The sequence below is a fragment of the Rousettus aegyptiacus genome, unplaced genomic scaffold, assembly GCF_014176215.1.
Source record: "Rousettus aegyptiacus isolate mRouAeg1 unplaced genomic scaffold, mRouAeg1.p scaffold_m13_p_6, whole genome shotgun sequence".
NCBI lineage: Eukaryota > Metazoa > Chordata > Mammalia > Chiroptera > Pteropodidae > Rousettus > Rousettus aegyptiacus.
The window spans coordinates 780,905-807,620 of record NW_023416309.1 but is presented as its reverse complement, the minus strand read 5'-3'; the positions used below and the strand labels follow the sequence as shown (position 1 = coordinate 807,620).

General features: G+C 49.3%; 2 protein-coding genes across 2 annotated transcripts in view; both read left to right on the top strand.

Moving 5' to 3' along the window:
• Window positions 1-3,034: 3,034 nt before the first annotated feature.
• Window positions 3,035-4,627, top strand: SLC18A3 (solute carrier family 18 member A3). The gene has a single exon (XM_016140927.2). The coding sequence runs from the start codon at window positions 3,038-3,040 to the stop codon at window positions 4,625-4,627; it is 1,590 nt and encodes a 529-aa protein (XP_015996413.1). The 5' UTR covers window positions 3,035-3,037.
• Window positions 4,628-8,936: 4,309 nt separating this feature from the next.
• Window positions 8,937-26,716, top strand: part of CHAT (choline O-acetyltransferase) — a 44,672-nt gene continuing 26,892 nt past the window's right edge. Inside the window, exons 1-6 of the mRNA XM_016140931.2 lie at window positions 8,937-9,035; window positions 11,820-12,011; window positions 12,711-12,829; window positions 14,321-14,374; window positions 15,702-15,882; window positions 16,894-17,071. Of these exons, the coding sequence (XP_015996417.2) occupies window positions 8,970-9,035; window positions 11,820-12,011; window positions 12,711-12,829; window positions 14,321-14,374; window positions 15,702-15,882; window positions 16,894-17,071 (790 nt within the window). The 5' untranslated portion in view covers window positions 8,937-8,969. The remainder of the gene's footprint in view (window positions 9,036-11,819; window positions 12,012-12,710; window positions 12,830-14,320; window positions 14,375-15,701; window positions 15,883-16,893; window positions 17,072-26,716) is intronic.

Sequence of the window (26,716 nt, the reverse complement as noted above, 5' to 3'; positions counted from 1 at the left end):
TGCCATTGGGAAACAGAGGACTGGAGAGTTAGAAATGAACCCGGAGACAGCTTGGCTTCATGCTCAAGAACAGCCATGAACTATGCAGGTCAGAGGACTTGGAGAAGGGCTCTGTACCTCGAAGGCCCTGGGAAAGTGTCTTTTCTCTAAGATTCCATTAAGTTCTAAGTTCTTCTGCCACTAGACAGGAAACTTCTATTTTAAATCCCCCCTTTTATTCTGACAAGAAAAACAGTATACACATAAATAATAATTGTTCTGTAGGCTAGAAGACTGCCTCTTTAAAAGACTCATAATGGGAGAGTCAGAAAAGGCCAGAAGTTTCAAACTCAAATGACTGGAGAACCAGACAAATGACATAAATGTGCAAAGCCAGCTGGAAGGAGTTTGCAATGAGCTGGAGAGTATGTGTGTGTAGTGACTAAAGACCTTCAAATAAAATTTAAAATAATTTTCTCACCCCAACAGAACCCTCCTACAGCATCCATTTCTGCCCAAGAGCTGCTGTGAGAGAGCTCTCTCCTAACTCCTTACTTAACAGAGTCCAAGACTAGAGCCCAGAGAGAGGTTGTGGCTTGCCCAAAGTCATCCAGAGCCAGGTGTGCCACCATACTGAGGCTCTTTCCCTCCTTCAAACAGAGGGCAGTTTGGTCACTGCAGAGCAAGTGCTGGCAGCTCCTTAAGTGGAAGAATTTCTTTTTTCCTGAGGTGCCTGGGTGAGTGGAGAGATTAGATAACAGGTAGCAGGCTGCTGCCTCTCACCCTGATGCTTGGTCTCCATTACCTCGTCCCACAGCCATCTCAGGGACAGAAGCCAACTTTCCAATAGCCTCAGGCCTTCTTCCAGCCTGTACTGAGCCTGGACTCACAATGCCCATCCAACAAGAGGGACTAGCCAGGAAGCCAGGAAGCCCCTATACCTTTTATCTGCTTTTCACAAGACCCACAACTGTGAAATGAAGATAAAGCAGCACATTTTACAGATGATAATAATAACAATAGCAAACACATCACTCTTGCTATATGCCAAGCACCCTAAGCAGTAGGTACTATTATTTACCCTGGTTTACAAAGAAACTGAGAGACATAGTGGTGAAGTAATTCCCAGGCACCCCAACTAGTAAGTGACAAAGTTAAGAGCCATCTGTCTCTAAAGCCTAAATTCTTCGCACTGCATCACAACATGAGAAGCATGATAGGGGAAGAAGCTGGATCTAATGCTGGTTTGCCTTTGAGCCCAGGAGGAGGAAAGAATCCTCTCTGAGGAGCAAAGAATCCTCTCCGAGGATGAAAGAATCCTCTCTGACTGGAAGAGAGAGACGGAACTGTAATCTCAGTAACACAAGATCCCAACCTCAGCTGCCTAAGAACCTCTCTCTTGCCAACCCACGGACCAGAATGCTGACTCCACGTGCCATCCAGGGTCAACACTCTTTGGATGATGCACGGGGCCCAGCGAACAGCCAGGGCGGCTCTTCCAATCTGCTGAGAAGGGCGTCTCAGACAGTGTGGCCCTTTTGGGAGGTGAACCTCCCTTAAGTCTCTAATGAGAGCAGAGCCACTGAGTCCTGCCTGGAGGATTGGGCACAGCACCTACAAGGGCCTTCTTAGAGTCCCAAGACAGGGCCCAGTCCACATCACTCCTGGAGCCCACCTGGGACTTGGAAGCAGCTCTGGGGATTGGGGGATGGGGTGGAGGATAGGGATGGGGCGGGCCTCGCAGGAAAGGAGTAAGGGTTTCCTCTGGTGCGTTTCAGGGCTTGAGAGTTGGGAGTGGGAGGGGGGAGTGAGGAGGAGGGAAGAGAACAGAGGCGGAGCTGGGGTCCTGGACAGTTAAAGAGAAAAGGGGAAGTACTGGCTGAGAGACAGTGGCGAAGTAGTGTAGGAGGGCGGGAGAGGCAGGGCTGATATTCTGGGCCCTGGGTGGGAGCAAAGCGACTTTTCCCCATCGTTCCCGAGATGCTCTTAGGAATTCTCTGCTGTGACATTCTTCCCTTGGGCTGGAAAGTCGGAGCACGGCCCAGCAGTCTCTGCGCCTCGCCCTCCCTTCCCAGGGGTGGAAGGGGCCAAGAGGCGGGGCCAGGGGAAGGGATGGGGGATCTGTACCCCTCCAGTTACCGCCCCACAATCCAGTTGCTAGAACAGATGGGCACAGTCGCGCTCACCTCGGGGGCATCTTGCCTGCTGTGCGCCAAGATCCAGGCTGAGACGGAGATCTGGAGCGCCCGGCGCCCCCCTCTCTCCCGCTGGGCGGGGGAAAAGCAGCCGCTGCGCGCCCCCTCATGGGGGGGAGAAAAGCGGGCTCTGACCCCACAGGTCCTAACGGGGGGTTGGGTGGGCAGAAAGCCTACTCCTCGAGCGGAGCACCCATCATCTTCAGGAGCTTGGCTGGGACTCTTTCTGCACCAAGACCCCTTTCTGGGGCTTTCAGCCCTGGCGCTTCTGGTAAGGGGACCCCCGCCCGGCTGCGCTCCGCCCCTGGCCCCCGCCCCGCCGACGTCGTATTAGCATGAGCGACGCAAGTGGCCGGGGCACCACTCGGGGGCCGAGACTCGCCACGTCACAGCCCCGAGTGAAAAGGAAAAAAAGAGGAGGAGGAGGAAGAGGAGGAGGAGGCAAGAGCCGGTGCAAGGGGAGGGGAAAGCGGCAGCTGGGCGAGCGGCCGGCGGGCGGGCGGCAGCAGCATGCCCCTCAGCCGGTGCGGGCGGCCTCTCAGCGCAGCGGGGGCGGTTCCGGGCACTCCTGAGGCGCAGCGCACTCAGACTCTGGCCCAGACCCCTCGGCACTCCCGCCTTCCCTGACCACCCCTGAGCCCAGCGGCAGAGGGTCCTCGGCTCCGCAACGAACAGCGGCGGCGCCTCCGGGACAGGGTCTTGCCTTTCCCAGGACGCAGGCCATGATCCCTGCAGCCGCCTGAAGCACAGGGGGCGCTGCGTGGACCGCGCCCCCGAACTTCTGTGCCCTCCTCACTGCACTGCAGGGCGCCCTCGCCCACCCCCAGCGGAGGTATCTTTGGAAAAGCGGCCGGGTGGGGGTAATGGAACCAGCAGGACAGGCCCGGGAGGCAGCCACCAAGCTGTCGGAGGCAGTGGGCGCGGCGCTCCAGGAGCCCCGGCGGCAGCGGCGCCTGCTGCTGGTCATCGTGTGCGTGGCGCTCTTCCTGGACAACATGCTGTACATGGTCATCGTGCCCATCGTGCCCGACTACATAGCTCACATGCGCGGCGGCAGCGAGAGCACCACTCCGACCCCCGAAGTGTGGGTATCCACCATGCTGTCGCCTACTCCAGCCAATGTCAGTGCCAACATGGTCAACAGCTCAGAGTCCCCGACGGCCGCGTGGCCTGCCGGGCCTGCTCTGAGGCCTCGCTACCCCACAGAAAGCGAGGACGTGAAGATTGGGGTGCTGTTTGCCTCCAAGGCTATCCTGCAGCTACTGGTGAACCCCCTGAGCGGGCCCTTCATCGACCGCATGAGCTACGACGTGCCACTGTTCATCGGCCTGGGCGTCATGTTCGCCTCCACGGTGCTGTTTGCCTTCGCGGAGGACTACGCCACGCTCTTTGCTGCGCGCAGCCTCCAAGGCCTGGGCTCTGCCTTCGCGGATACGTCCGGCATTGCCATGATCGCCGACAAATATCCTGAGGAACCTGAGCGCAGTCGAGCGTTGGGCGTGGCGCTAGCCTTCATCAGCTTCGGAAGCCTAGTGGCACCCCCCTTCGGGGGCATCCTCTACGAGTTCGCAGGCAAGCGCGTGCCTTTTCTGGTGCTCGCCGCTGTGTCGCTGTTCGACGCACTGTTGCTGTTGGCGGTAGCCAAGCCCTTTTCTGCAGCGGCTCGGGCCCGGGCCAACCTGCCGGTGGGCACGCCCATCTACCGCCTCATGCTGGACCCCTACATCGCTGTGGTAGCCGGCGCGCTCACCACTTGCAACATCCCCCTCGCCTTCCTCGAGCCCACCATCGCCACGTGGATGAAGCACACGATGGCAGCTTCTGAGTGGGAGATGGGCATGGCCTGGCTGCCGGCCTTCGTGCCACACCTGCTGGGCGTCTACCTCACTGTGCGTCTGGCGGCGCGCTACCCGCACCTGCAGTGGCTCTATGGCGCTCTCGGGCTGGCAGTGATTGGCGCCAGCTCGTGCGTGGTGCCCGCCTGCCGCTCCTTCACACCACTCGTGGTCTCTCTCTGCGGCCTCTGCTTCGGCATTGCGCTGGTCGACACGGCCCTGCTACCCACGCTCGCCTTTCTCGTGGACGTACGCCACGTCTCCGTCTACGGCAGCGTCTACGCCATTGCCGATATCTCCTATTCCGTGGCCTATGCGCTCGGGCCCATAGTGGCGGGCCACATCGTGCACTCGCTCGGCTTTGCGCAGCTTAGCCTTGGCATGGGCCTGGTAAACCTACTCTATGCGCCTGTCTTGCTGCTGCTGCGCAAAGTGGGCCTCCTGACGCGTTCCCGCTCCGAGCGCGAAGTGCTGCTGGATGAACCACCGCAGGGTCTGTACGATGCCATGCGCCTGCGTGAACGGCCTGTGTCCGACCCAGACGGCACGACTCGCAGCCCGCCCGGTCCATTTGACGAGTGCGAGGATGACTATAACGACTACTACACCCGCAGCTAACAGCCCTGCTCCTCTTCCAGGCCACGCACCCACTCCCCACCCCTTGAGTCAAGGCTGCTGCTCTGTGAGAGCATTATCCAGCACAGGTTCAGGGCCTAACCCTGCAGGGAGTACCCTAGCGCCAGCCCCGGTCTTAATTTCCCCTGCCCTGGTCCCCCAGCCATGACCCTTTCTGTGTCCCTCTCCCTTTCGTCCAGTGGGGCGTGGGGCACGGACGCATGCAAAAGGATGTGCTTCTGGCACAGAATAAGAGGGTCAAGGGCCTCTACCTCGGGGCCACCATGTGTAAAGCTGTGCGTCTGACTGTCTCCCTTTTTGTTCCTCCAAGTGCCAACTTTGCCTGCTGCACAGCGGTGTCCCCTGTCCGAATCAATAAACCATATATGTCCGATCCCACGTCTCTTTACTGACGGGGAGTGGGCGGCCAGGTCAGGGCCAGAACGGAAGGGAAGGTGAGTTGGGTCTAACCCTAATCCAGGTCTCAGCCCGGCGGGCACGCGGGGAGTCTGTGGCTTTTTTGCTACTTAGAAAGGAAAATTCGTACAGAAGAAGCAAACCCAACAAGGTCTCTCACCTACAGACACCCTACCGCAAATGACTCCCTCAGCCCGCGACAGCCCCGCCCTCGCTGGCCCAGCTCAGCGCCCAGGCGCCGCCTTGGGAGCCTGCAGACCCGCTCCCTCAGGGTCCATAGGCCCCACCCCTTGAGGACATGCCCTGCATTAAACACAGAGCTCTGAGACTCCAGAGCTGGGCTTCCGTTGAATTCCGGCATCCAGGCTCCGAAAAGGAGAAGGAACCAAGCTGTTCTGGGCGAGGTCCGATCTCTAGAAATATGCGTGTGTGACCTGCGTTCGTTAGAGAACCAGGCTCCATCCTACGGGGAGTCGAGGAACAGTCGTTGGTGTGTCTGCTGCTTCCCTGCCTTACGGGTCAGAGTCCAGACTGGAGAGGGTGCGAGTGCGGGAGCTGGTGCCAACCCCCCACCCCCACCCCTTCCCTCTTCTACACCGTCCTGAGTGGAAGCAGCCGCCCAGGGCCATCAGAGACGTCTTCTCACTTTGAGTGCGGGTCCTCAGAAGACCCAGGCCCGCGTTCGTGTGCCACTCCCAGTCCTGGAGCCTGTGGCCTGCTGAAGGCTGCAGAGTCCTCCTATTCCGGTGCGCGGCAAAGGCGGCTGGGTTGAGGAATACCTAAGAGTTAGACAACGCCTGAGGGAATCTGCATGGCTGGTGTGTGTACGTCTGTCGTTAGTCTGCATGTGAGTGGTCTCTTGTGTGTTTGTCTGGACAGGGTCTGTCTGTGAGTCTGTCTGTATGTGTTCGTGTGTAAGGATCTATGTGTGGGCTGGGGGAGGAGTGCTTTGTCTAGGAGGAGTGTCTGCCTCTGGCCGGTGTCTCTAAGCATCCCCAAGCTGTATCTCTCTCCACCCCCAACGGTGCTAACAGAGGTGGAAATAAAAAGGAGGGCGGACATGCAGTGACTAACAAAGAGGTGTTATTATTATTATTAATTTTGAAAGGAGTTGTAGTGGGGTTTGAGCCTGTCCTAGACGGTGCGAAGGGTACAGGATCTCCCCAGATCCAACTCTACCCAGCGTTCTGCAGATGCAGCTGCGGCTAGGATAATGGACTTGGAGAGCGCGGGGACTGGGGACTGCTGGGCTGGGGGCAATAGACATGAGTGGGCAATGTTCTGCACGCCCTTCTCGGTCCTGGATTCTGCTGCCCTTGTGTGAATTGGTCCGAGCGAGGACAGTGGACCTAGAGGTGGGATCCCAGAAGGCGCCGGGAAATGGCGGGGCGGGGAGGTGGGGGAGTGGCGAGGGAAATAGAGGACAGAGAAGGAGAGAGACTGGGGTGGGGCTGGAGAAGGGAGGGAAAAAAAGGAGGGGAGGGAGGAGGAACAGGAGGAGGAGAGGACAGGCGCGGCCAGCTCGCTGGCAGCTAGTCGCGAGCCCGCGGGGACGCGGCAACGTCGTCGGAGGCTCTACCACCTACAGAAGCGGCAGCGCGTACCCCCGCTCTGCTGACGTGCCCCCAGATCTCTTCCAGCTCACACTCCCGCCCCGAGTCCTGGTCCGTGAAGTGCAGCGGCAGCCAAGGCGCAGAGCCGAGCAAAGCAGGTGAGAAGGGCTGGGCTGGCAGCGCGCAGCAAGGGAGTAAAGCTCAGGGACCGGAGGGAGACTCTCTGTTCAGAGACTGCGCCGGGACCAGAGGTCCCAGCACCTTCGGAGTTCTCTAAGTCCTTAACGGCAGCGGCCGTCGGGGGACAGCCAGGAGGTTGAGGAATCCAGCGGCTCTAGTGCTTCCTCACGGAGAGTGGGGACAGGGAGTAGGGGAGCTGGACAGTAAGACGTTAGGGAGGAAAGGCTTGGTTTTACCATCAGGACTCCGCGGCTCCACATGAATGTCCTCACTTCTCCTGGACCTCCATATGCTGTGTGCCAAGGTGCAGACCTTCTGTGCCCAGTCGGAAGGTCCGCAGGTCTCACCCTCCACCACTCGGAAGTGCGGGCGCAGGCTCGCCTCTCCTACTCTAGAAGAGGAGGTGGGGATCTGGCGCAGCCAGCAAGTATGAGCCTGGTCGAAGAGAGTCCCTGGAGCGTGCTGAAAGCCGGTGGTGCAGGGCAGAGCTGAGACTAGGTCTCTAGGGCAGAAGAGATCTCTGCATGAAGCTTTTGGAAGCCAGGCTGGCCTGGACAGCATCGAACAGATAGACTGAACACATTGGCACATACACCCTCTGGGCACCAAGGGCCAAGGAGAAAGAGCATCTGGGACAAGGGCCAGGCCCTTCCCTTTGGCCCTTAGGAAACCATTCTTCTTAGCTCTCCTTCCACTCTCCCAGATGGTGGGATCTCTGAGGTTTGACTAGTATCTTCTTGCTATGGCGCTGACCTAGGGCCATAGCAAGAGAAGGCATGAGCCACCCTGTGTCTAAGGCTCTTACCAAGTTAACCTTTCTTGGTCCCCTCAAAACCCTGCCATGCCGTTGGTAGACCCTCACCTGAATACTGCCACTTCTGCAGTGAATAGATGCAGCCCCTACACTCCATGGCACTGATGGGTCTGGAGACCACCTAGTCCAGAGGCTCTCATTCAGTGTCTGCAAGGACTCCATATTCTCTGTCCAACACTTCCAGGCAGCCCCAGGCTTCTCCACCCTTGTGCTGGGCTCATCCATCTTTCTCAATGTTCTGTATTTGGGTCAACTATGTTCACACCCAGCCCCAACCTGGACTGTGCCTTCCTGGGGTAAAGATGTGGTGAGGGGTGGAATGGCCTAAGCATCAGCTTTAAGTTCTTGGTAATAAATAAGGGGTGAGTGAGTGAGTGGAAAGCATGTGTGCATTTCTCTACAGGTTTATACTTAGCTTAGAGGGCTATCTGAGGGTAGAGGTTGAGCCCCACTAGCTTTAAAAATAGACTTTTGTCTCTCTTTGTCTGGCTTACTTCTACTGCTCCTTCAAAATTAATTCACCAGTCTCCAAGCTGAGTCAGGTGGTCCCTAGGGGCCTGGGCTGCCCAGCTTTCTTGTATCACCTTCCTCAGCCTTCCCATGCCCCCTACACTGGGAATCTGCAGACCAGAGACTGCCTAAGTCACAGCTTGTCCAGCAGGCTTCAGGGTCCTCCCTGCCTTGACCACAAGGCAGGCTCCCAATCAGCCCAGAGAGCCTCCTGGAGCCCAGAGCCTTGGAGAGCCTTGTATACATTCAGGCATGTATTCATTCAGACACACATTCATGTATGCATGTATTTTTTTACTCAGCTCAGCAACACACATCCTACTCCATGCCAGGCACCGGTTAGGTCCCAGAGATGAAGCACTGAACATGACAGATATAGTCTTGCCCTGAAGAAGCTCACAGTCTGGTGGGAAAGAGGTTTTAATCTTTAAATCACACATCTATTTAGTACCAGGCAAAAACAGAGCAAGTACTCTGCCAATGACCCCTCGTGGACCTGAAGTGGGCAAGGATCTGGATGGAGCCCTGCTCCTTCCCACTTTACCCTGAGGTGTTCAATTGGGCCTGGGCAATAGCAGTCTGGTAGAGCAGGTATCAGGGTCACTTCAGGCCCCATCTTCTGCTATTTGGGGGCTCAGAGAGGGCTCAGTGGTGAGAGATAGCTTATCTGGAGGCCAGGAGATTGAGACCAGACCTACAATGAGACTTGTGTACACTACTGTCCAGCTCTGGCCTCCTCCAGGGTGTGAGTGGGTGTCAGACTGTGGAAGGTGAAGGACTCATGGCAGGTCTACATGGCTTTTGTGCTAATGCCTTCTTATTTCTTGATTCTTAGGTCGCACTTCTGCTTTCTCGACCAGTAGTCACCAAGATGCCCATCCTGGAAAAAGATCCCCATAAGATGGCAGCAAAAACTCCCAGCAGTGAGGAGGAAACTGTGAGTGACTTTTGGAGCCCTCTCTTTCATCCTTGCTCTCTTCACTCACATGCCCTTTCTTTCAGAACACTCTTGAGTGAGACTGGCCCTAGCACTTGCCCGACCCCTAACCTTGTACTCTCCTGGGCATGCATGAGGTCCAGGCTGAAGCCCTGCCATGACCCTGTTGAAGAGCCTGGGAAGGCCTAGGTGTGGGGCTCGAAGTAACTTCAGGAGGTGCTAGTTTGGAATACTGACAGCCACATTTCCTAACCCCCAAGGTCAGGAAGAGCCCTCGACCTGGGCCAAATACTCTTTTTATCTCCCAGGACTTCTCCCCACCCCAAGTTCCACTCTCAATAGTTTTGAGCTTAGTGGAGTTACCTTAGGTAAGGCTGAATTCTCTACTCTAAGCCTTGTTGCACCTGAGCTGTTGTCTGTAGTTTAGCCCTGGAGTCTTAGGCACCATCTTTCCCACTGACTTGAGACAAACCACTCTTCCCTGAGCAGGCATTTTCTCTCCTACCCTGCTCACCTTCCAGGGTGATAGAACAACACATCTGACTTCCAGGATGTTGCACATTGCCACACTTGTCTTCTTGACACCTCCTTGACACTTTCCATCCCCCAGGCTTCATTTGAAACCCTGATCAGAACTTTAAAGTTGCTCACCACATTGTCCTGTCTATTGCAGCTGACAACACTTCCGTTGCTCTATGATGTGTCCCTCCCTTTAGACGGTGACTGCCTTGAGAGCAAGCCCTGTCTCTCTATCAAAACTGAGTACAGCACAGAGCCTGGATCATGTGCACTGCTTTCAGAACAGGAAATGTGTATTGACCTGAGACTCCAGGGTCCAAGGACCTTCATTAATATAAGTACCTGCTTCTGTCCTTACTGTGGGCCAAAAGTCTATGAGAGTCTGGGAGGAGCCCCAAGAGGCTGAGACATCTGACTTTGTTTCTTTTTACCCATTACCAAATCCCCATAACCCAGCCTGAGTCCAAGGGCAGAGTCAGAGGTGACTTGTTTCTAGCAGGGGCTCCAGTCAGATCTGCTGGTACTCTTTTCAATGCCATGAGCTGCACTGAGCTTTCTATAGATGCTTGCCCACTCGCCTACCACACAGATCCCCAGACTCCAAGAGAAAAGAGAGAGAACCAGAGTGGCCTGATGGGGGACCTGGACCTGTCTCTCTGGGAGTGGGCTGGACAACCTGAAATGCTGCTCAGACCCATCGAGTGGTCCCCAGGGTAGGAGTAGCCCAGAGTTGACATTAACATCCTCCTCCCTCCCGCTAGGGCAGTGAACTTTGGACACAGGATCAGACATGTGGGGGACTTCCATTCACTCATCAGTGCATGTTCAACTCAGTCCATCTGCCCAGGGTGGAGGTGGAGGTTCTAGCCTATACAGCAGCAGGAGCACGGCAGAGGCAAGCTTTCAACAGGCTCCTTTACTCCACAGTCTACCTGGAGTGGAAATTCACCACCCACACCACCCCATAGAGGAAAAACCCCTGAAAGAAGGCAACCTGTTATCTGCCAACTTTGTAAAATTTAAGCAATAATATGAAAAGTCCTGGTTTCCAAATAAATAAGGAAGAAAGAAAGGGGAAAGAAAAAAGAGAAAGAGAGAAAGGAGAGAATGGCCAAAGAAGAAGGAGCAGTTAGATGAAGACTGATTTTAGGTCCCAGCTCTGCCACCAAATTGCTGGGTGACCTTGGACTATCTCTTTACTCTCTCAGTCCAAGGTTTTCCATCTGTCAATAAGGTTAAGCTTTAAAATGGTTGAACATGTACATGAGATCTCTGATGAACACAGAAGGTAAACTGGGAAGCATAGGGCCCAGACAGGAAGGACATCAGTGAGAAGTTCTACTTAGACTCTCTCCATACTTAGGAGGATCCCAGAGATTATAGCTTTCCTCTTAGGAATCCCTCTGCAGAGATAAGGACAGTAACATCATAATATTTAATGATGTGCTTATTTGGGGCTGGTTGTTTCTCTCTTAATCATCTTTGGGCCCCTATTAGGTAGAAATCGTTATTTATGTCCTATGGATGAGAAAGCTGATACTTGGAAAGATTAAGAGAGGAAGAACTTCCACTGCACTTTTTCTCTTCCCCTACACCTACATAGAGCAGAATGTTCCTCCTGGAGTTTCATAACTAGGAGAGATTTAATAAAGAACCCAGGGCATGAGTCACTTTCCCAGGAAACATCTTACAGAATTCTGGTCATTAGGGCAAGCAATGAACTATGTCTTGCACTTTTTCCCCCTATAGAAATCTCTCCATTAGAGTCATACCCTTTGAGTCCATAGATCAATTGACCAGCAGTCAATATTAATAACAGGATTATTTTATCATAGACCCATTCATTACGGTTTATAAGTACTTTTATATCCATGATCTCTATGACCCTCTGAGTGGTAGAGGTTATTATATTCCCCCCATCCGATGGGAGGAAACCGAGACACAGAGGTAGAGATGCTTTGCTTAAGATCACACAACTGATCAGCAGCAGGGTCACAGCATGAACCCAGGTCTGTCTGGGTCCAACATCAACATCTTTTCCTCTACACTTTGTCCCCTCCTGAGGGCAGGGCTGAGGTATGAAAGAAAGCGAACAGGAAAATATTAAATTCACAGTTCTGAGCTGAGCCCTGGAAACAGATGAGTCCCAGGATAGGGAACAAAGATGGGGGAAGATGGAGGCAAACATTGGGCATCAATTTGAGGACAAGTATTGACTACACGTAAGGACAGGCATAGCAAGTGCCTGTGAACCCTCTCTTCCAGGGGCTGCCCAAACTCCCAGTGCCCCCACTTCAGCAGACCTTGGCCACTTACCTGCGGTGCATGCAGCACCTGGTCCCCAAGGAGCAGTTCAAGAGGAGCCAAGCCATTGTGCAGCGATTTGGGGCACCTGGTGGCCTTGGAGAGACCCTGCAGCAGAAGCTGCTGGAGCAGCAGGAGAAGACAGCAAACTGGGTAAGAATTACTGGGAGAAAGCTGATGGGGCAGCAAGGGATCCATGACTGGGAGACGGGAGGCAGACATGGAGACAGAGGGATTTGGATGAAGGAGAGGTAAATGAAAAAGATGGGGCAGATGGGGGACAGGGATTGAGGACAGATGGGCGAGAGTAAGGAACAAAGGTAAGGAACAGACAAAACTTGAGGTGGGAGGTAAAGATGGAGAGAGAGGGGGGACAGATGGGAGAAACAGATGGGGGACAAATAAGGGCAAGGATGGGGCAGATGGGGACAAGGTTGGAGGATAGATGAGTGACAGGTATGGGGCAGTAGAAGATAGAGGTGAGGTCAGGAAAACAGAGAGGGGTGAAAGTCAGGAATGGAGGTCTCATAAGGATGTCAGTGAACAGGATGAAGCACCAAACAACCAAGATGGAAACCTGGGATGGAGGAAAGGAGAGCGTCTAGACCAAGGATGAAGGATAGGTATGTGGGTTGGAAGGCACATGATCCTAGCAGAAGGGTCTTAGAACTCAGTGCATGTTTGTGGAATGAATGAATGAATGAATGAAGTGCATGATCCAGTAAAGTGTCCCAGTTGTCCCTCGGGCTGCTAGGAAGGGACTGGTACACTCCACAGGTAAGGTGCCCTTGTCTGGAGGGGTGTACATGGTCTGTAGGGTTAATTGCTCCCCTTTTGCACTCTCCCCCACAGGTGTCTGAGTACTGGCTGAATGATATGTATCTTAATAACCGCTTGGCCCTGCCTGTCAACTCCAGCCCAGCTGTGATCTTTGCCCAGCAGCACTTCCAGGACACCAATGATCAGCTAAGGTGAGGTAATTGTGCTCCTGGATTTGCATTTTGGGAGTCTGCCTTGGGGAGGGGTCCCGTACCCAGTACCAGGAAGAAAAGGCCAAAGCTTGTGCCTTGGCAGAGCTTTCTGAGGCCAAATGGCCCTGAGACAGCAGCCGTCCAGGCTGTGGGGTCAGGAAGGAGGTTGTGTGTGAGGAACAATTACAAAGTCTTCTTCAGAATGTATTTATTTGACATGGATGAGGACTCATGGACAGCGTGAGCCTCAAGATGTTCCCATTGCAGTAGTCCTGACTGAGGCTCTGGGGGGAAGTGGGTGCTCTCTGACCCTGCCAGTGCCTAAGCCTGGGACTTGTTAATGGGACACACTGCCTCAGGTGATCTGGGAGACCTCTGCTGCCCTCTAGCCCCTAGCTCTAAATAGAGGTTCCAATGGGGTGGAAATGGTTCCTTCCTGCAAGCTGCCTTCATCAGATCCTGAGCCATCTGCTGAAATTTCAGAGCTCACTGAGCTACTGGACCAGCCTCTGGGCCCAATAATGACAATGGAGGGACCCCTTATGCAGGGGTGGGGCAGGGAGGAAGGTCCAATTCCAGGTCTCTGGTTTTAAGACCTGAAGGGAGCATGACATGGGGACCTTTCATAGGGAGGAAAAGAACAAAAGAACAAAAGGCAGGGCCCACCTTGCCTATGAATAAGGCTCAGCTATGTTTGGAAGACCCACACCCTCTCCTTCCTCTCCTAGACCAACCCAATCATCTGGAGCAGTCTTCCCCCTTCCCCTGGGAAAAACAAAGTGCTTGAATGGGTGAATGACTTCTAAAAATAGTTATCAAAATTGCATCCCAGTGAGCATTTTTCTTCTGATGCAATTAAGCCAGGGGTAGTCATCCATGAACAGTTAAGATGACATGGTTCTATGGTATGGTCCTCTGGTGTCTTTTTTACTCCCAGCACCCACTTTCTTTTTCATCAGAGTTTAGGGAAACAAATTATTGACTTTGCCCAAGAGATTGGATTTCACAAGGCAAAACCCTGGAATCCTGGTGAAGTCTAACCCCAGCATGAGCCTTTCCTAGGAAGAATCCCATCGCTGACCATCAAGCCCTCTCCTGACTGCTCTGCGGCCTCTCCTGGTTTCCTCTCCTTCCTCCTCCTCATCATTAATCTTTCAGTTTCCTCTCCTCCCTGAAGTTCTCTTCATGAGAACACTTTTTAATCTAAAGCTTGTGAAGGACCGACACCATGGAGTGGGAGGGTGGCAGGTATCCCATCTGATTAGGACACCACAAAGACCTGGAATCTGGTGGGTGGTCTCTGAATTCGGGGGTTGGGGTAAAGAGAGAGAGAGAGAGAGAGAGAGAGAGAGAGAGAGAGAGCGCAAACTATAGAGGGAGAATGAAGGCAGTGGGGAGGAAGAAAAGGAAGGAAAGGGGGGGAGGGGAAGGTTGAAGGGAGGGAGCTTGGGCCCCTGAAAGGAGAGGCTAAGGCCTCATCTCTCTCTGCAGGTTTGCTGCCAATCTCATCTCCAGTGTACTCAACTACAAGGCCCTGCTGGACAGGTAGGACTGGGCCCAGCCTGAGAAGGGTAGTGCCCTATTCCAGCACAGCCTATTGATTCACCTGTCTCTATCCTGCACTAGACAAGGAGCTCCAGAAGGCAGGGACCTTGTCTTTTTTCAGCTCCGTGTTCCTGGTACCTGGGTTCCTGTCACTGAGTAGGTAGAACCGCATCTACCTCCCAGCATCAGGATGACCTTCACCCTAGCTGGCCCAATCATTAACAGTTCCTTTTCCTGGGATAAAAGCACTGTCCTTCTTTGATATCTTTAATAAAATAATGCCCTTCCTCAATACTTTGTATATACACACTTGTATGTGTATCAGGAATCTAGTGAACACATGAGAAGGTGGCGAAGGGAGAGTTGCTGGAGAGAGGCATGGTGAGTTAGCCTTGCTACCTGCTATTCAAGGAGAATGGTCTCCTCTGCTTGATTGATGCAGAAGTTTCTGAAAGCCCCCTCTGGATTTCCATACTCACTCTGTCATATGTTGGTCATTACAGTTCAGTTTAATACCTGCACTTGGAGCAGCAGGGCTGTGGGGTACTCACCTGGCCCACCTCAATGGGCCCCAGCTCTAGTCATGGCTGCCTCTAATCCTCAGGGCTCAGCTCACACGTCTGGTCATCAGTGAGATTGCTCCTGGCCACTCTTCCTTGTCACCCTGGCTCACTACCTGAAACCCTCCTGTTAACCAGTCTGCTGCTTGTTGTCTGTGCCCCACCTACATATCCTAGGACCTGTACCCTATTAGAGCAGGAAACTCATGTCTTGTTTGCCGCTGTTTCCTCAGATCCCAGAATGGTGCCTGGCTCAGAGGAGTGCTCAAAAACATTTGTTGTCTGAAAGGGTGGAAGGAAGGAAGCGGGGCAGGATAGAGGGGGAGAAATAAGAGAAAGAGAAAGGGGAAAGAGAGAAAGAAAAGACACAAAACATGCTGAGACCACAGGAGAAAGAGTTTGCTGCCTTGAATTCAGAGGAGGCTTCTAGAAGAGGTGATGAAGGAGTAAGCTCTTGAAGGAGTAGAAGGTGTTTTCTAAACAGATTAGCTAAACACAGGGTGGAGGTGAAGGCATGCCAAGCAAAGATCATCATGAGCAAAGGCACAGAGGGCTAAAATGGTAAGATTTACACTATAGTGCTTGAGATGGTGAGGAAATCCTGAGGGTCTTCTTGGCTATGCAAATCAGTCACTATAGTAGTTTAAAAAGTGGAGAGTCTGCTATTGTATTGCAGTTCTAGTTTTTCTGCCCCACTTTGCCTAATCAGGTTAGGGCTGGATGGTTAGTAGAACCAATTCTGATTCTCTGCCTCTCTCTCCCTCCAGCCATTCCATCCCCACTGACTGTGCCAAAGGCCAGCTGTCAGGGCAGCAGCTCTGTATGAAGCAATACTATGGGCTCTTCTCCTCCTACCGGCTCCCTGGCCACACACAGGACACACTGGTGGCCCAGAAGAGCAGTGTCATGCCCGAGCCGGAGCACATCATCGTGGCCTGCTGCAACCAGGTAAGCAGCCCCTTACTGCTGTAGCCTCTTGGGCTTGGAGAGGGCACACATGTGCTAATCCATTCCTGCTTTTCCAAGGGTACTCATAGCCGTCTCCCAGAGTCACACAGTGACCTTGGCCAGAGTGGCCCCAAAGTGGGACCTCCTGACTCCTAGTCAGTCCCATTTCTCTCTACTGGTTGGATTTTAAGAACGAGGAGAGTCATCTGTTGAGAACACTGTCCATGGGCTCCCATTCCATCCTTAACCAGGTCAGGTCTAAAGAGCTGACTGAATGGATGGGCTGTTAATGAGACCCAGCATGGCCTCAGCTCCTCCACATGCAGTCACCCAGGCTGTGGCCTTCCTGGAGGCTATACACAGGTGGATGGACAGCTTTACAGACTGACTGTTGAAAACTTATTTGATCTTTTTCCTCCACTCACCAGGATGTTTGATATCTATCCCTGTAGGTGTATCAAGAACTAGTTCATTCCTTTTAATTGCTAGGTAGACATGCACTGGATAGGTACATTTTACTTAGTTATGACCTACTGGAGACATTTAGGCTCTACCATGAGGCTGATGTGCATATTTTTGTATAGGTCTTCTGGTACTAGGGTATATGTTTCTTTAATCCTTAGGCTAAAGTATGTATTTATAAGTGCAATTACTGAGTCATAGGGTATGCACATTTTTAGCATTGATAGACACTGCCTCCCCCAACAGTGGTTGTACCAATCTATACTCAATTCCTCCACAAACATAATAGTTTTACATGAACTAAGAACCACAAAAGCAAGTGTTCTTTTAGCTATGTTTAATCTGGACTTCTTTGATTTGGAGTAGCTAGGAGTCCAGTACAGCTGACAATTGGATTGGTCCCAAATTCTGACTATTCAGAGCCATCGCATACTTCAGGAACCTTGGGCCTAAGCATCCCCATCCGTTCTCACATGTGAAGACTCAGTGAAGGCCTGGCACCTTGGGCCAGTTGCCATGAGTGACGTGTTTGACCTGTTTCCCCTACAGTTCTTTGTCTTGGATGTTGTCATTAATTTCCGCCGTCTCAGTGAGGGGGATCTATTCACTCAGTTGAGAAAGATAGTCAAAATGGCTTCCAACGAGGATGAACGTTTGCCTCCAATCGGCCTGCTGACATCAGATGGAAGGAGCGAGTGGGCTGAGGCCAGGACAGTCCTCATGAAAGGTCAGCAGCAGTGTCCAGCGTGTCTCCACACTCATCTCATCCTTTCACGCCCATTGGCTTTCCCTCCTCCAGGGTGGGGCAACATGCTTCATCCCCATTTGCTATTGCATGGGGAGCTCAGGCCTCCCTCCAACTCAGGACCTGGCAACAAGTTATACTGTCGGACGACGCACCTTGATGCTGACCCTCTTATTTCATCTCGCAATACTCTCTAGCTTTCTGGGTGAGGCTGATTAGCACTGGAATTCCGGCTTGTCTGGGAATACTGGGCGAGGGAAGATTTCGAGCTGGAGGGGGGCTGGCTATAATTAAGCAGTTGTGTTTTTCTTGTGGGCAGGGATCATTCTCATTTAAGGGGTCTGTGTCACTGGGAGAGCTGTCAGATGGGAATTTGTGAAGGAGTCCACTTCTGGAAGGGTAGTTGGTTGCCTCCTTCGTGTGTTTCTTGGTCCTAGATAAGCTGACCTTATCCTTTGGACTGGTTGCTCCCTTTGTGAATGTTTCCAAGCATCCCCATAAGAAAGCTAGTAATAGTCTTAACATTTTTAAATCATACTTCTGGAAACTACTTTTCAAATCTAAAGCCAGTCATATTCTTGGGAACTGGATGGAGAGCCTTCCTTTCTTGCATAGGCTAGAGATTCCTACATGACAAGCAAGACTTCTGTGAGCTTCCATCTACCACTCGGCCTTTCACTTGGCTTAGTGTCCATCAAGACTCCCTGAGTGTCTGTAAGCTGAGGACCTGGAATAGGCCTGGGGAGTTTAAGAGTCAGAGAGGATGAAACCCTTACCCCCAAGCCCACTTGAAAGGAACAGAGGAAAAGAGAGCATTGGGGGAGCAGGTTCAAATACATGGTAATGTGACATCTATCCACTTAACATAATAGACACAGGAGGTGACAAATAAATGCTTCAAGACTTCAGTGTGAGACGGGAGCCCTTCCAATTGGGAGGCTTTTGAAAGGCTTCTTTAGAAGAGGTGGGAATTAAGCAAAGTCCTGTGACATAAGTGAGAGGGGCAGGAGAGAAGGATAGCATCCAGAATGGCAAACTGACTGTGGGAAAAACCAGCAGGCCAGCAGCAATGTGCCTACCTTACCATGAGGAAAGCACCCCAGCAGGCCAAGATGGCCATACTGGTCATACTGGGAGAATAAGAAGGCAGCAGGACCTGGCTCTCTGGCAACAAGTACTTACATTTTCTGGACCCTCTCCCTAGAAAGTTCTTCTCACAGGGTTGGCTGGCTCTTTGCACCATCTAGAATTCACCTCAAGTGTTACTACCTTAGGGCCTCCTTGAGCGTCCCTCCCTACGACATACTCTGTCATTTTGTCCATTTTCCCCATCTTGACTGCACTTCTCACTCTCGTTTGTTTGATTCATGCTGATTATCTGCCTTCCTCTTCCAGTCAATAAAGTCCAGGAGGGGCCTTATCTATTCAGTTTAATTTTTGAATCTGCAATGCCAAGCACAGTAAGGGCCCAATTACATTTGTTCAATAAAAGAATGAAGGGCTACTAAATATACTGGGCCCCAGACTTATTTCTCACTTGCCAATTAAGTATTCTTTCATCCAATTATTGGGCACCTGTAAATGCTTTGTCTTAAATCAGGGACTACGCAGGCCACTCATTCTCACAGACCTAACCAAGTTGAGGAATTAATAATTTATCATTTGAAAGTGAGTTAATTCCCTCAGGAGACCATGTTGTAATCAAATCTCACTCTTCTCCTCTCCAGGGACAGCCCAAGGCATCAAAATAATAGCTTCTGCTTCCAGTACAGTTTCCACTTTATTAGCAGGCCAGGCCAAGTCATCTCCTTGCTCATGATTGCCTTGAGGTCTCAGGGCTTGGACTGCACTAATCAGAATTAATTTGTTAATGGATTTTGATCTGGATTTCTAAATGGAAGTGCTGTTTCTAAGGGATGTGTGACAGAAAGGAGGAGCACATGCACCTTCCCTTCAGAAGTCCGATTAATCCAGTTAGCTCTGACTATATCATCTGCACAGCAGAAAACCAGTCCTTCACAAAGCCCTCCTCTCTGGAACAGCCACTCCACTTCCTAAGAATGCAGATGGGGAAACCATTTAAGAAACGATTTCTGTATAAAAGTGAAAGATTATAGCAATTTGGGCTAGGGTTGAGAGGGAAAGACATGGGTAAGGTCTACATATATTTCAAAGTAGAAGAAGGAAAAGAGAAGTGACAAAGTCTCCTAGGCTTTAGTTTGAGCAACTGAGTGGATGGTGGTATCATTCATGGAGATGGGAAACAGGTGGGGAAGTGGGTACAGAATGGAGAAGTTTTTTCCAATTATGTCAGGTTTGAGATGCTTTGAGTCATCCAAGTGGAGACACCAAATTAGATCTATGTGTCTGAGCTTCAAGACAGAGGTCAGTACAGAGATATAAATTTGAGAGCTATCAGCACATAAGTGATATTTAAAGTCATGGACCTGGGTGAGATCATCTAGAATCAAAAGAATGAGGCCTCGGAGGTCAGGTAGAGAAAGACGCAAAAGGGATCAAATGAATCACAACAATCCAAGATGGAATGAGGGAGTGGCCAACTACTTGGAATACTACTGAGAGCTCAAGGAAGAGTCATTGGTGACCTTCACGGAGGTCAGACTGGGAAGAGTGAATGGTTGTAGGCTGATAGATATGATCCAAAAGCAGGGAGAAATTGTTGATGAGGTCAATAAGTAGCATCAGTAAGTGTGGATGGCTCTTTCAGACAGTTTGGTTTTAAAAGGAGCAGAAAAATGGAGGAATTGCTGGAAAAGGAAGGGGATCAAGGAAAGTGTTTTTAGTAGGAGAGGCAAGGGCATGGTTGCATGCAGACCAATTCATGGCCTTAATCCCATAATAGAATCATTAATGAGGAGAGAGGAGGTCAATGAAAAGGTGGAATTCTTGCAAAGAAAAAAAGAAACAGAGCTCAGAGAAAAAGAATCCTTTGCTTCGTGCAAGGAGAACAGAAACCTGGGTCCGAGAATGAGTTGGTTCCCGACTGGTGACTTCTGGTCTCAGGTCGACAGAACCACATCCATGAGCTGAGAGGCAGGGGATGAAATTCTGAAGATGAAAGAGAACACATGAAATAGACTTTCAGAAAGCGAGAAAGAGAGCTTACTCATGAAACTTGATGAGATTAATGGACTGTATTGAGTTCATATTTTAGGACTTGTGATAATACATTTTAGGAGAAAAAAATTAGCATTGTTTTGCACCATCCCCCACCTCCACCCTCCACAATGTTCAGCTTCTCAGATTCAGGCAAGGAGAAGGTGGGTGAATCACCAGGTTCGGCCAAAGTTGGTGAATATGACCAAGAGAAGTGGGTGTGTGACAAGGGAACAGTTATAATGTTGGAACCTGAACTCAGTAAGGAAGCTCCAGCTGCCATAACAAAGTACCACATTCTGAGTGGCTTAAAGAAGAGAAATTTATTTTCTCACAGCTCTGGAAGCTAGAGATCTGAGATTAAAGTATCAACAGGGTTACTTTCTTCTGAGGCCTGCCTCCTTGGTTTGTGGATGGCTGTCTTCTCCCTGAATCTTCACATGGTCTTTCCTCTGTGAATGTCTGTGTCCCAATCTCCTCTTTGTATAAGGACACCAGTCATGTTGAATTAGGACCCACCCTAATGACTTGACCTCATTTTACCTTAATTACCTCAATAAATACCCCACCCCCAAATACAGTCCCATTTTGAGGTACTGGGAGTTAGGACTTCAATTTAGGAATTTTGGAAGGACACAATTCAGCCTATGACAGAAAGGAAGTGAAAGATAGACGTGGATGATGGATAGTGGAAATAGGTAGTGGGGCCGATGGTTTTTGGGGTATCAGCAAGCTAAGTCAAGAGTATGGAATGCTTGAAACTGAGATTTCAGTGGGGGGAGTCCCTGCTAGTGATAGTTCCAAGATGTGATTGCAGGAGTGCATGCTTAGGCTAGACTGTCAATTTGAGAGGTTGAAAGGCTGAGAGAGGAAGATTAGGCCTGGGTTATCTACAAGGACATTCAAGCTACCTGAATGATGATTAGGCACAGGGCTGTGTACCCCTTAGGGACTGCCTCCAGTTGAGGCAGAAAGTGAACAGAACACTTTCAGAAGAGGTTACCGATGCAGGGAACCAGCCATCACTAGCCAGGCATCATGAAGGGATCAGGAAAGAGGAAAGGAGAAGGGGTGAGGGCTGAGCCCATGCAGAGGCCACTGGAGCATCAGGGCATAGGAGTGCCAGTGACAGACCCAGGGGCAGTTGTCATCATTCTAAACAATGCTCCCAAACCCTTAACTTCTGGGAAGCTATTCTCTCCTAGTTCCAGGAATGCCTACCTGGCTGGAGTTATCATGGTGGAGACACATTTCCAGCCCATAGCAGTATCATAATTGACACCTTTGGGTGGGTGCTTTTCAGGGCATCACAACTGAAATCCTGTGGTCTCTATCTTCCTTCCGGGGACCTGGGCAAAGGCCAGTGCCTGTGCCCAGTGCCTGGGCAGAGACCAGGCAGGTGTCCTGCAAGAGGCCTCAGCCAAACTGATTTCCTTTTGTCTTAGTGGAGGTCTTGAGAGAGGCCCCTGACCTCAGATGAAATCTGCCACTGAATTCTCAGAGGGTCATCTGAGGCCCTGCAGGACAGGTTGATTTCATCACTCCTTTCTCCTTGAGAGAAGAGGCGGTCCACCCTACCTGAAACTTCACTCCCTCTGTGTGCTCTCAGTCTCCTCAATCTGACCCTACTTCTGTGACAATGAGAGGGTGGAGCTTACAGAGATCCAGTAACTGCCACTGTGGCACAGCTCACAAGCAATGGAGCCGGGTGTCTGCTGCAAAGCCTATTCCCTCACTCTGTGCCCAATGTCCCTATACCTCCATAGCTTCTCACACAGAGTTCACTGAGATCATGGTGCACAACAGGTGTGTGTATCCACAGCTGGATCATCCACAGCCAATGCTGAGAGCCCTCCTGGGGGGCTAAGAGCTCCAAGCCACACCAAGACCATCACTGTCCTCAGAGGCCTGTGGACTTTGTTAGGGAGACTGGAATAAGTAGAATTGTTAGGACAAAAGTGGATGGAATAAAACCAAAGGAGTGCCTCCAACAGGAGTCCTGAGGGCATGTGGGGACCTCACCCCTCTGCCTGTCATAACCCAAGAGGGCTTTCTTTGTCAACTTGGACTTGAGGCTAAACTCAAGTGAGCCAACGTTTGTGTTATTGGAGCTGGCTGACGACATCGGGATCATCTCGAGAACTCCTTAAAACAAAAAACAAAAAACAAAAATAGATTTCATCGCCCCAGTGATTTTCCAGTAAGACAAGAGTGCAGCCAAGGAATCTATATGTCTAAACACCCACATGTGTAGCCCAGTTTGGGACCCCTTTGTTCAGATGTTAGCAGTTATTTGTGCATGTAGCTCCCCCCTTGATGCTGGGCCCTGTCCTGGGTACTTTAAGTCCCTCATTGCTTTAGGTCTTCATTATAGCCCATGAAGGGAGATTTCATCCTCATGGAATGGAGGAGGCTGGGTCTTCCACAGGTTGAGATAACCCACCCTTGGTGGTGTCAGCTTTGGGGCCAGGACTGACCCTGGGGCATCCGCCTTCCAAGCCTGAGATCTGCAGGGCCTGGCAGTCAGGGGTGGGATTTGGGGCCGCAGGAGGGACATGCACATCCTCCCAGGACCTCCCTCCCCAGCAAGCTGCCAAGCTATGGCTTTCTGAACCCAGGAGGAACCAACACTATTATCCTGGTCTGGAAATTTAATTAGACATTTGGCCCTGAGTCTGGAAGACTACAGCAATTGTCAATTTGTAGGAAAAGGATAGCCAGCTCGGAGAGCCCCCACCCCCACCACCAGCTTTCCTGGGTGCTGCTGTGGAGATCCTGCCAACAGACTTGGAAGCAGATGTCTCCATTTACGCAGTCCCATAAATATTTATCCCCAGCAGTCATTTAGAGCTGAGCCACTGCTTTCAAGGAGGGAGATGACAGAAGGTGGCTGCATCTGCAGAAGGCATCAGTCATGGTTTACAAGAACCACTTGGGATGAGGCGTTTTGCTATTTAAATATTGTCATCCAGAGACTGGCAAGTTTGCTGCTTTAAAAACCAATTACACATTAGCAATAACAGCCTCTCTGATTTAATTGGCCCAGAAATACCTCCTGGACTCTTGAGGCTGAATACTGTTTTCTTTCTTGGCCAATGCTTTGCTCCCACAGTGGAAGCATGAAGAGTTTTATGGACCAGAGCATCCAGACTGGGAGAGGCACACAGTCTAGGGCAAGAGACCTGGCCTCGACCTGATGTCTCTGCTGTCCTCTGGAGCCTGGTTTCCTAGGCTGGGATATGAAGATGGAAGCCCCTCCCTATGGATAGGACCAAGGGGATTTGGAGGGGCTGCAAAGCAGTGGTCAGTCAGGTGCCTGGTACACAGAGGGTATTAGCTAAGAGATAAGTTTTATTAGATTTGAGGAGATACTCTGGGGACACAACTTCTCTAGAAAAACCTGATGAACTAAAAATGGGCACCTGTTGAATGGGCAGTGTCCATGCAGTCAGTGATAGTAGCCTGTGGCCTCAGACTGAATAGCCTGTATTCCTTGCATGAAACCCCAACTCTTATTAACTCTGGGATGCTCTTTTGCTTCCCTCAGTCTCCCCACAAACCACATGTGCTATATGCACAGACTATAGACACCTCTCTCCTTTCATTTTCCCATGGCTACCATCTCTCTGGCTCTCACTTTCCATGAAAGCATAGGCAGCACAATGGTATTTGTGGTACAAGGCAGCTGTGAGGTGTTCTTTTTGTATTTCTTGACCTTCTCCACTCACCACCACTCCCTTGATTCTGGAAGTATGATAGTTCTTAACATCTGCCTTTGTGGGAAGGGTAAGTTAGAGCCCAGAGGAAGGAGCAATTTTTGGCCCCAGTCCTTTTTTTTTTTAAATTAAATTAAACATACTTGGGGATAATTGTAGATGCACATGCACTTGTAAGATGTAATTTTGCCTGTATCCTTTCCCCATAAATGCTAATATCTTGCAAAACTCTAGTACACCATCTCAACAATGATATTGACATTGAGATAGTCAAGATAGAGAACATTCTCATCCCCACAATGACCCCTTTATACCCACATTCACTTCCCTCCTGTTTGTCCCTTCCTTAACCCCTGGCAATCACTAATCTGTTCTCCATTTCTATAATGTTGTTATTGTTTCGAGAATGCTATATAAATGGAATCATACAATATGTAACCTTTTGAGATTTACTTTATTTTCACTCAGCATAATTCTCTGGAGATTCACCCAAGTTGTTGCATATGTCAATAGTTCATTCCTTTTCATGTATTCTGTGGTATGGATGTATCACAATGGGTGATGTAACAACTCACCCATTGAAGGACATCTGATTTTGTCTACATTTTGGCTATTACAAATAAGTTACTATGAACATATACACATAAGTTCATGTGTGATCATAAATTTCCATTTCAGGAAAAATACCCAGGAATGAAATTGCCAGGTCATATGATATCTGCATGTTTAGTTTCTTAAGGAACTGCTAAAACATTTTCCAGAATGACTATGTAATTTTACATTCCCATGAGCAATGTATGAGTGATCCAGTTTCTCTGCATCCTCAACAACATTCAGTGTTGTCACTATTTTTTATTTTAGTCATTCTAATAGGTCTATATTCATATCTTATTATAGTTTTAATTTACATTTTTCTGAATAATTAATGATGTTGAATCTCTTTTCATGTGCTAATTTGCCACCCCCATATCCTCTTTAGAGAAATATCATTTCATATCATTTACTCATTACCCGATTAGATTGTTAATTTTTGTTATTGTTGTATGTTTGTGTTACTGTGAGTTCTAAGAATTGCTTATGTACTCTTTATAAATTTTTATTGAATGCATGGTTTTATATTTTCTCCCAATCTGCAACTTATCTTTTCATCTTCCTAATAGAATGTTTCACTGAGTGAAAAAAAAGCCCAATATTATGGACTGTGTATTTGGTGTCAAGTTTAAGAATTCTTTGCCTAGCCCAAGATCCCAAAGACTTTCTCTATATTTTTTCTAAAAGTTTTATATAATATTATATATTTAAATTGACGATTCATTTTGAATTAGTGTATGTGTATGTATGTATGCATTTGTGTATGTATGTATGTATGTATGTATGTATGTGTGTATATATATACACAATATATATGTATGTATGTGTGTGTGTGTACATATATACACATACATACATACTTATATATATATAAGTATGTATGTATGTATGTGTGTGTGTGTGTGTGTGTGTGTGTATATATATATATATATATATATATATATATATATATAATGAGATTTATATCCAGATATCCAGGCCTTTTTTTTTTTTTTGCCTATGGGTGTCCAATTGCTCCAGCAACATTCGTTGAATCCTTTCTTTATTGAATTAATCTTACACCTTTGTCAAAATAAGTTGAGTATATTTATATGAGTCTATTCTTGTTTTTTTAATTCGCATCCATTGATCTATGTGTTCATCTCCCTGCCAATACCACATGTTCTTGGTTATGTGGCTATATAATAAGTCTTGAAATTGTATATACTATACTGATTCCTCCAACTTTGTTTTCAAAATTGTTTTAGCTATTATAGTTCTTTTGCCTTTCCACATAGACTTTAGAATAATCTTTTCTATATCTACAAAAAGTCTTGCTGAGATTTTGATGGGAGCTGTGTTGAATGTGTATATCAATTTGGGGAGAGTTGACATCTTCACTATGTTGAGTCTTCTGATGCATGAACATAGTATATCTCTCCATTTACTTAAAGCTTCTTTGATTTTTTTCATTAGTGTTTTGTACTTTCAACATACAAGTCCTGTAATTTTTGTTAGATTTACATTGAAGTATTTCATTTGTTTTGCATGATTGTAAATGGTATTTTATTTTTAATTTTGATGTTCCTGTGTTTGTCACTGATATACAGAAATTCAATGGATTTCTATATGTTTATCTTGTATCCTGAAAACTTGTTGAACTTATTAGTTTTTTTTCTGTAGATTCCTTAAGATTTTCTACATAAACAATCATGTCATGTGAAAATATGGGCAGTTCTTTTCCCTTTCTGATTTGTATCCCTTTTATTACTTTTTCTTGCCTTGTTTCATTGGCCAGAACTTCTGGTGCTGCGTTGAATAGCAGTGGTAAGAGAGGGTGTCCTTTCTTGTTCCTGATCTTTGGGGGAAAGCATGCAGTCTTTCACTTTTAAGTATGTTGTTAGCTATAGGCTTTTTGGAAATGCTCTTTATGAAATTGAGAAAGTTCCTTCCTCTCTTTCCATAGCTTGTTCAGATTTTATCATGAGTAGATGTTGATTTTTGTCAAATACTTTCATTGCATCAATTGATATAATCATGTATTTTTAAGTAGTCTGTTAATATGATGGATTACATTGATTCATTTTCAAATATTGAACCAGCTTTGCATCCCTGGAATAAGACCCACTTAGTCATGGAGTATAACTCTTTTTATATTACGTTACTTAATTCTCTTTGCTTACATATTTAGTAATTTTGTATCTATATTCATTAGGATTACTGG

What these genes read in the sequence shown, in the direction of transcription:
- SLC18A3 (XM_016140927.2), top strand. Translation starts at nt 3,038, where the DNA reads ATGGAACCAGCAGGACAGGCCCGGGAGGCAGCCACCAAGCTGTCGGAG.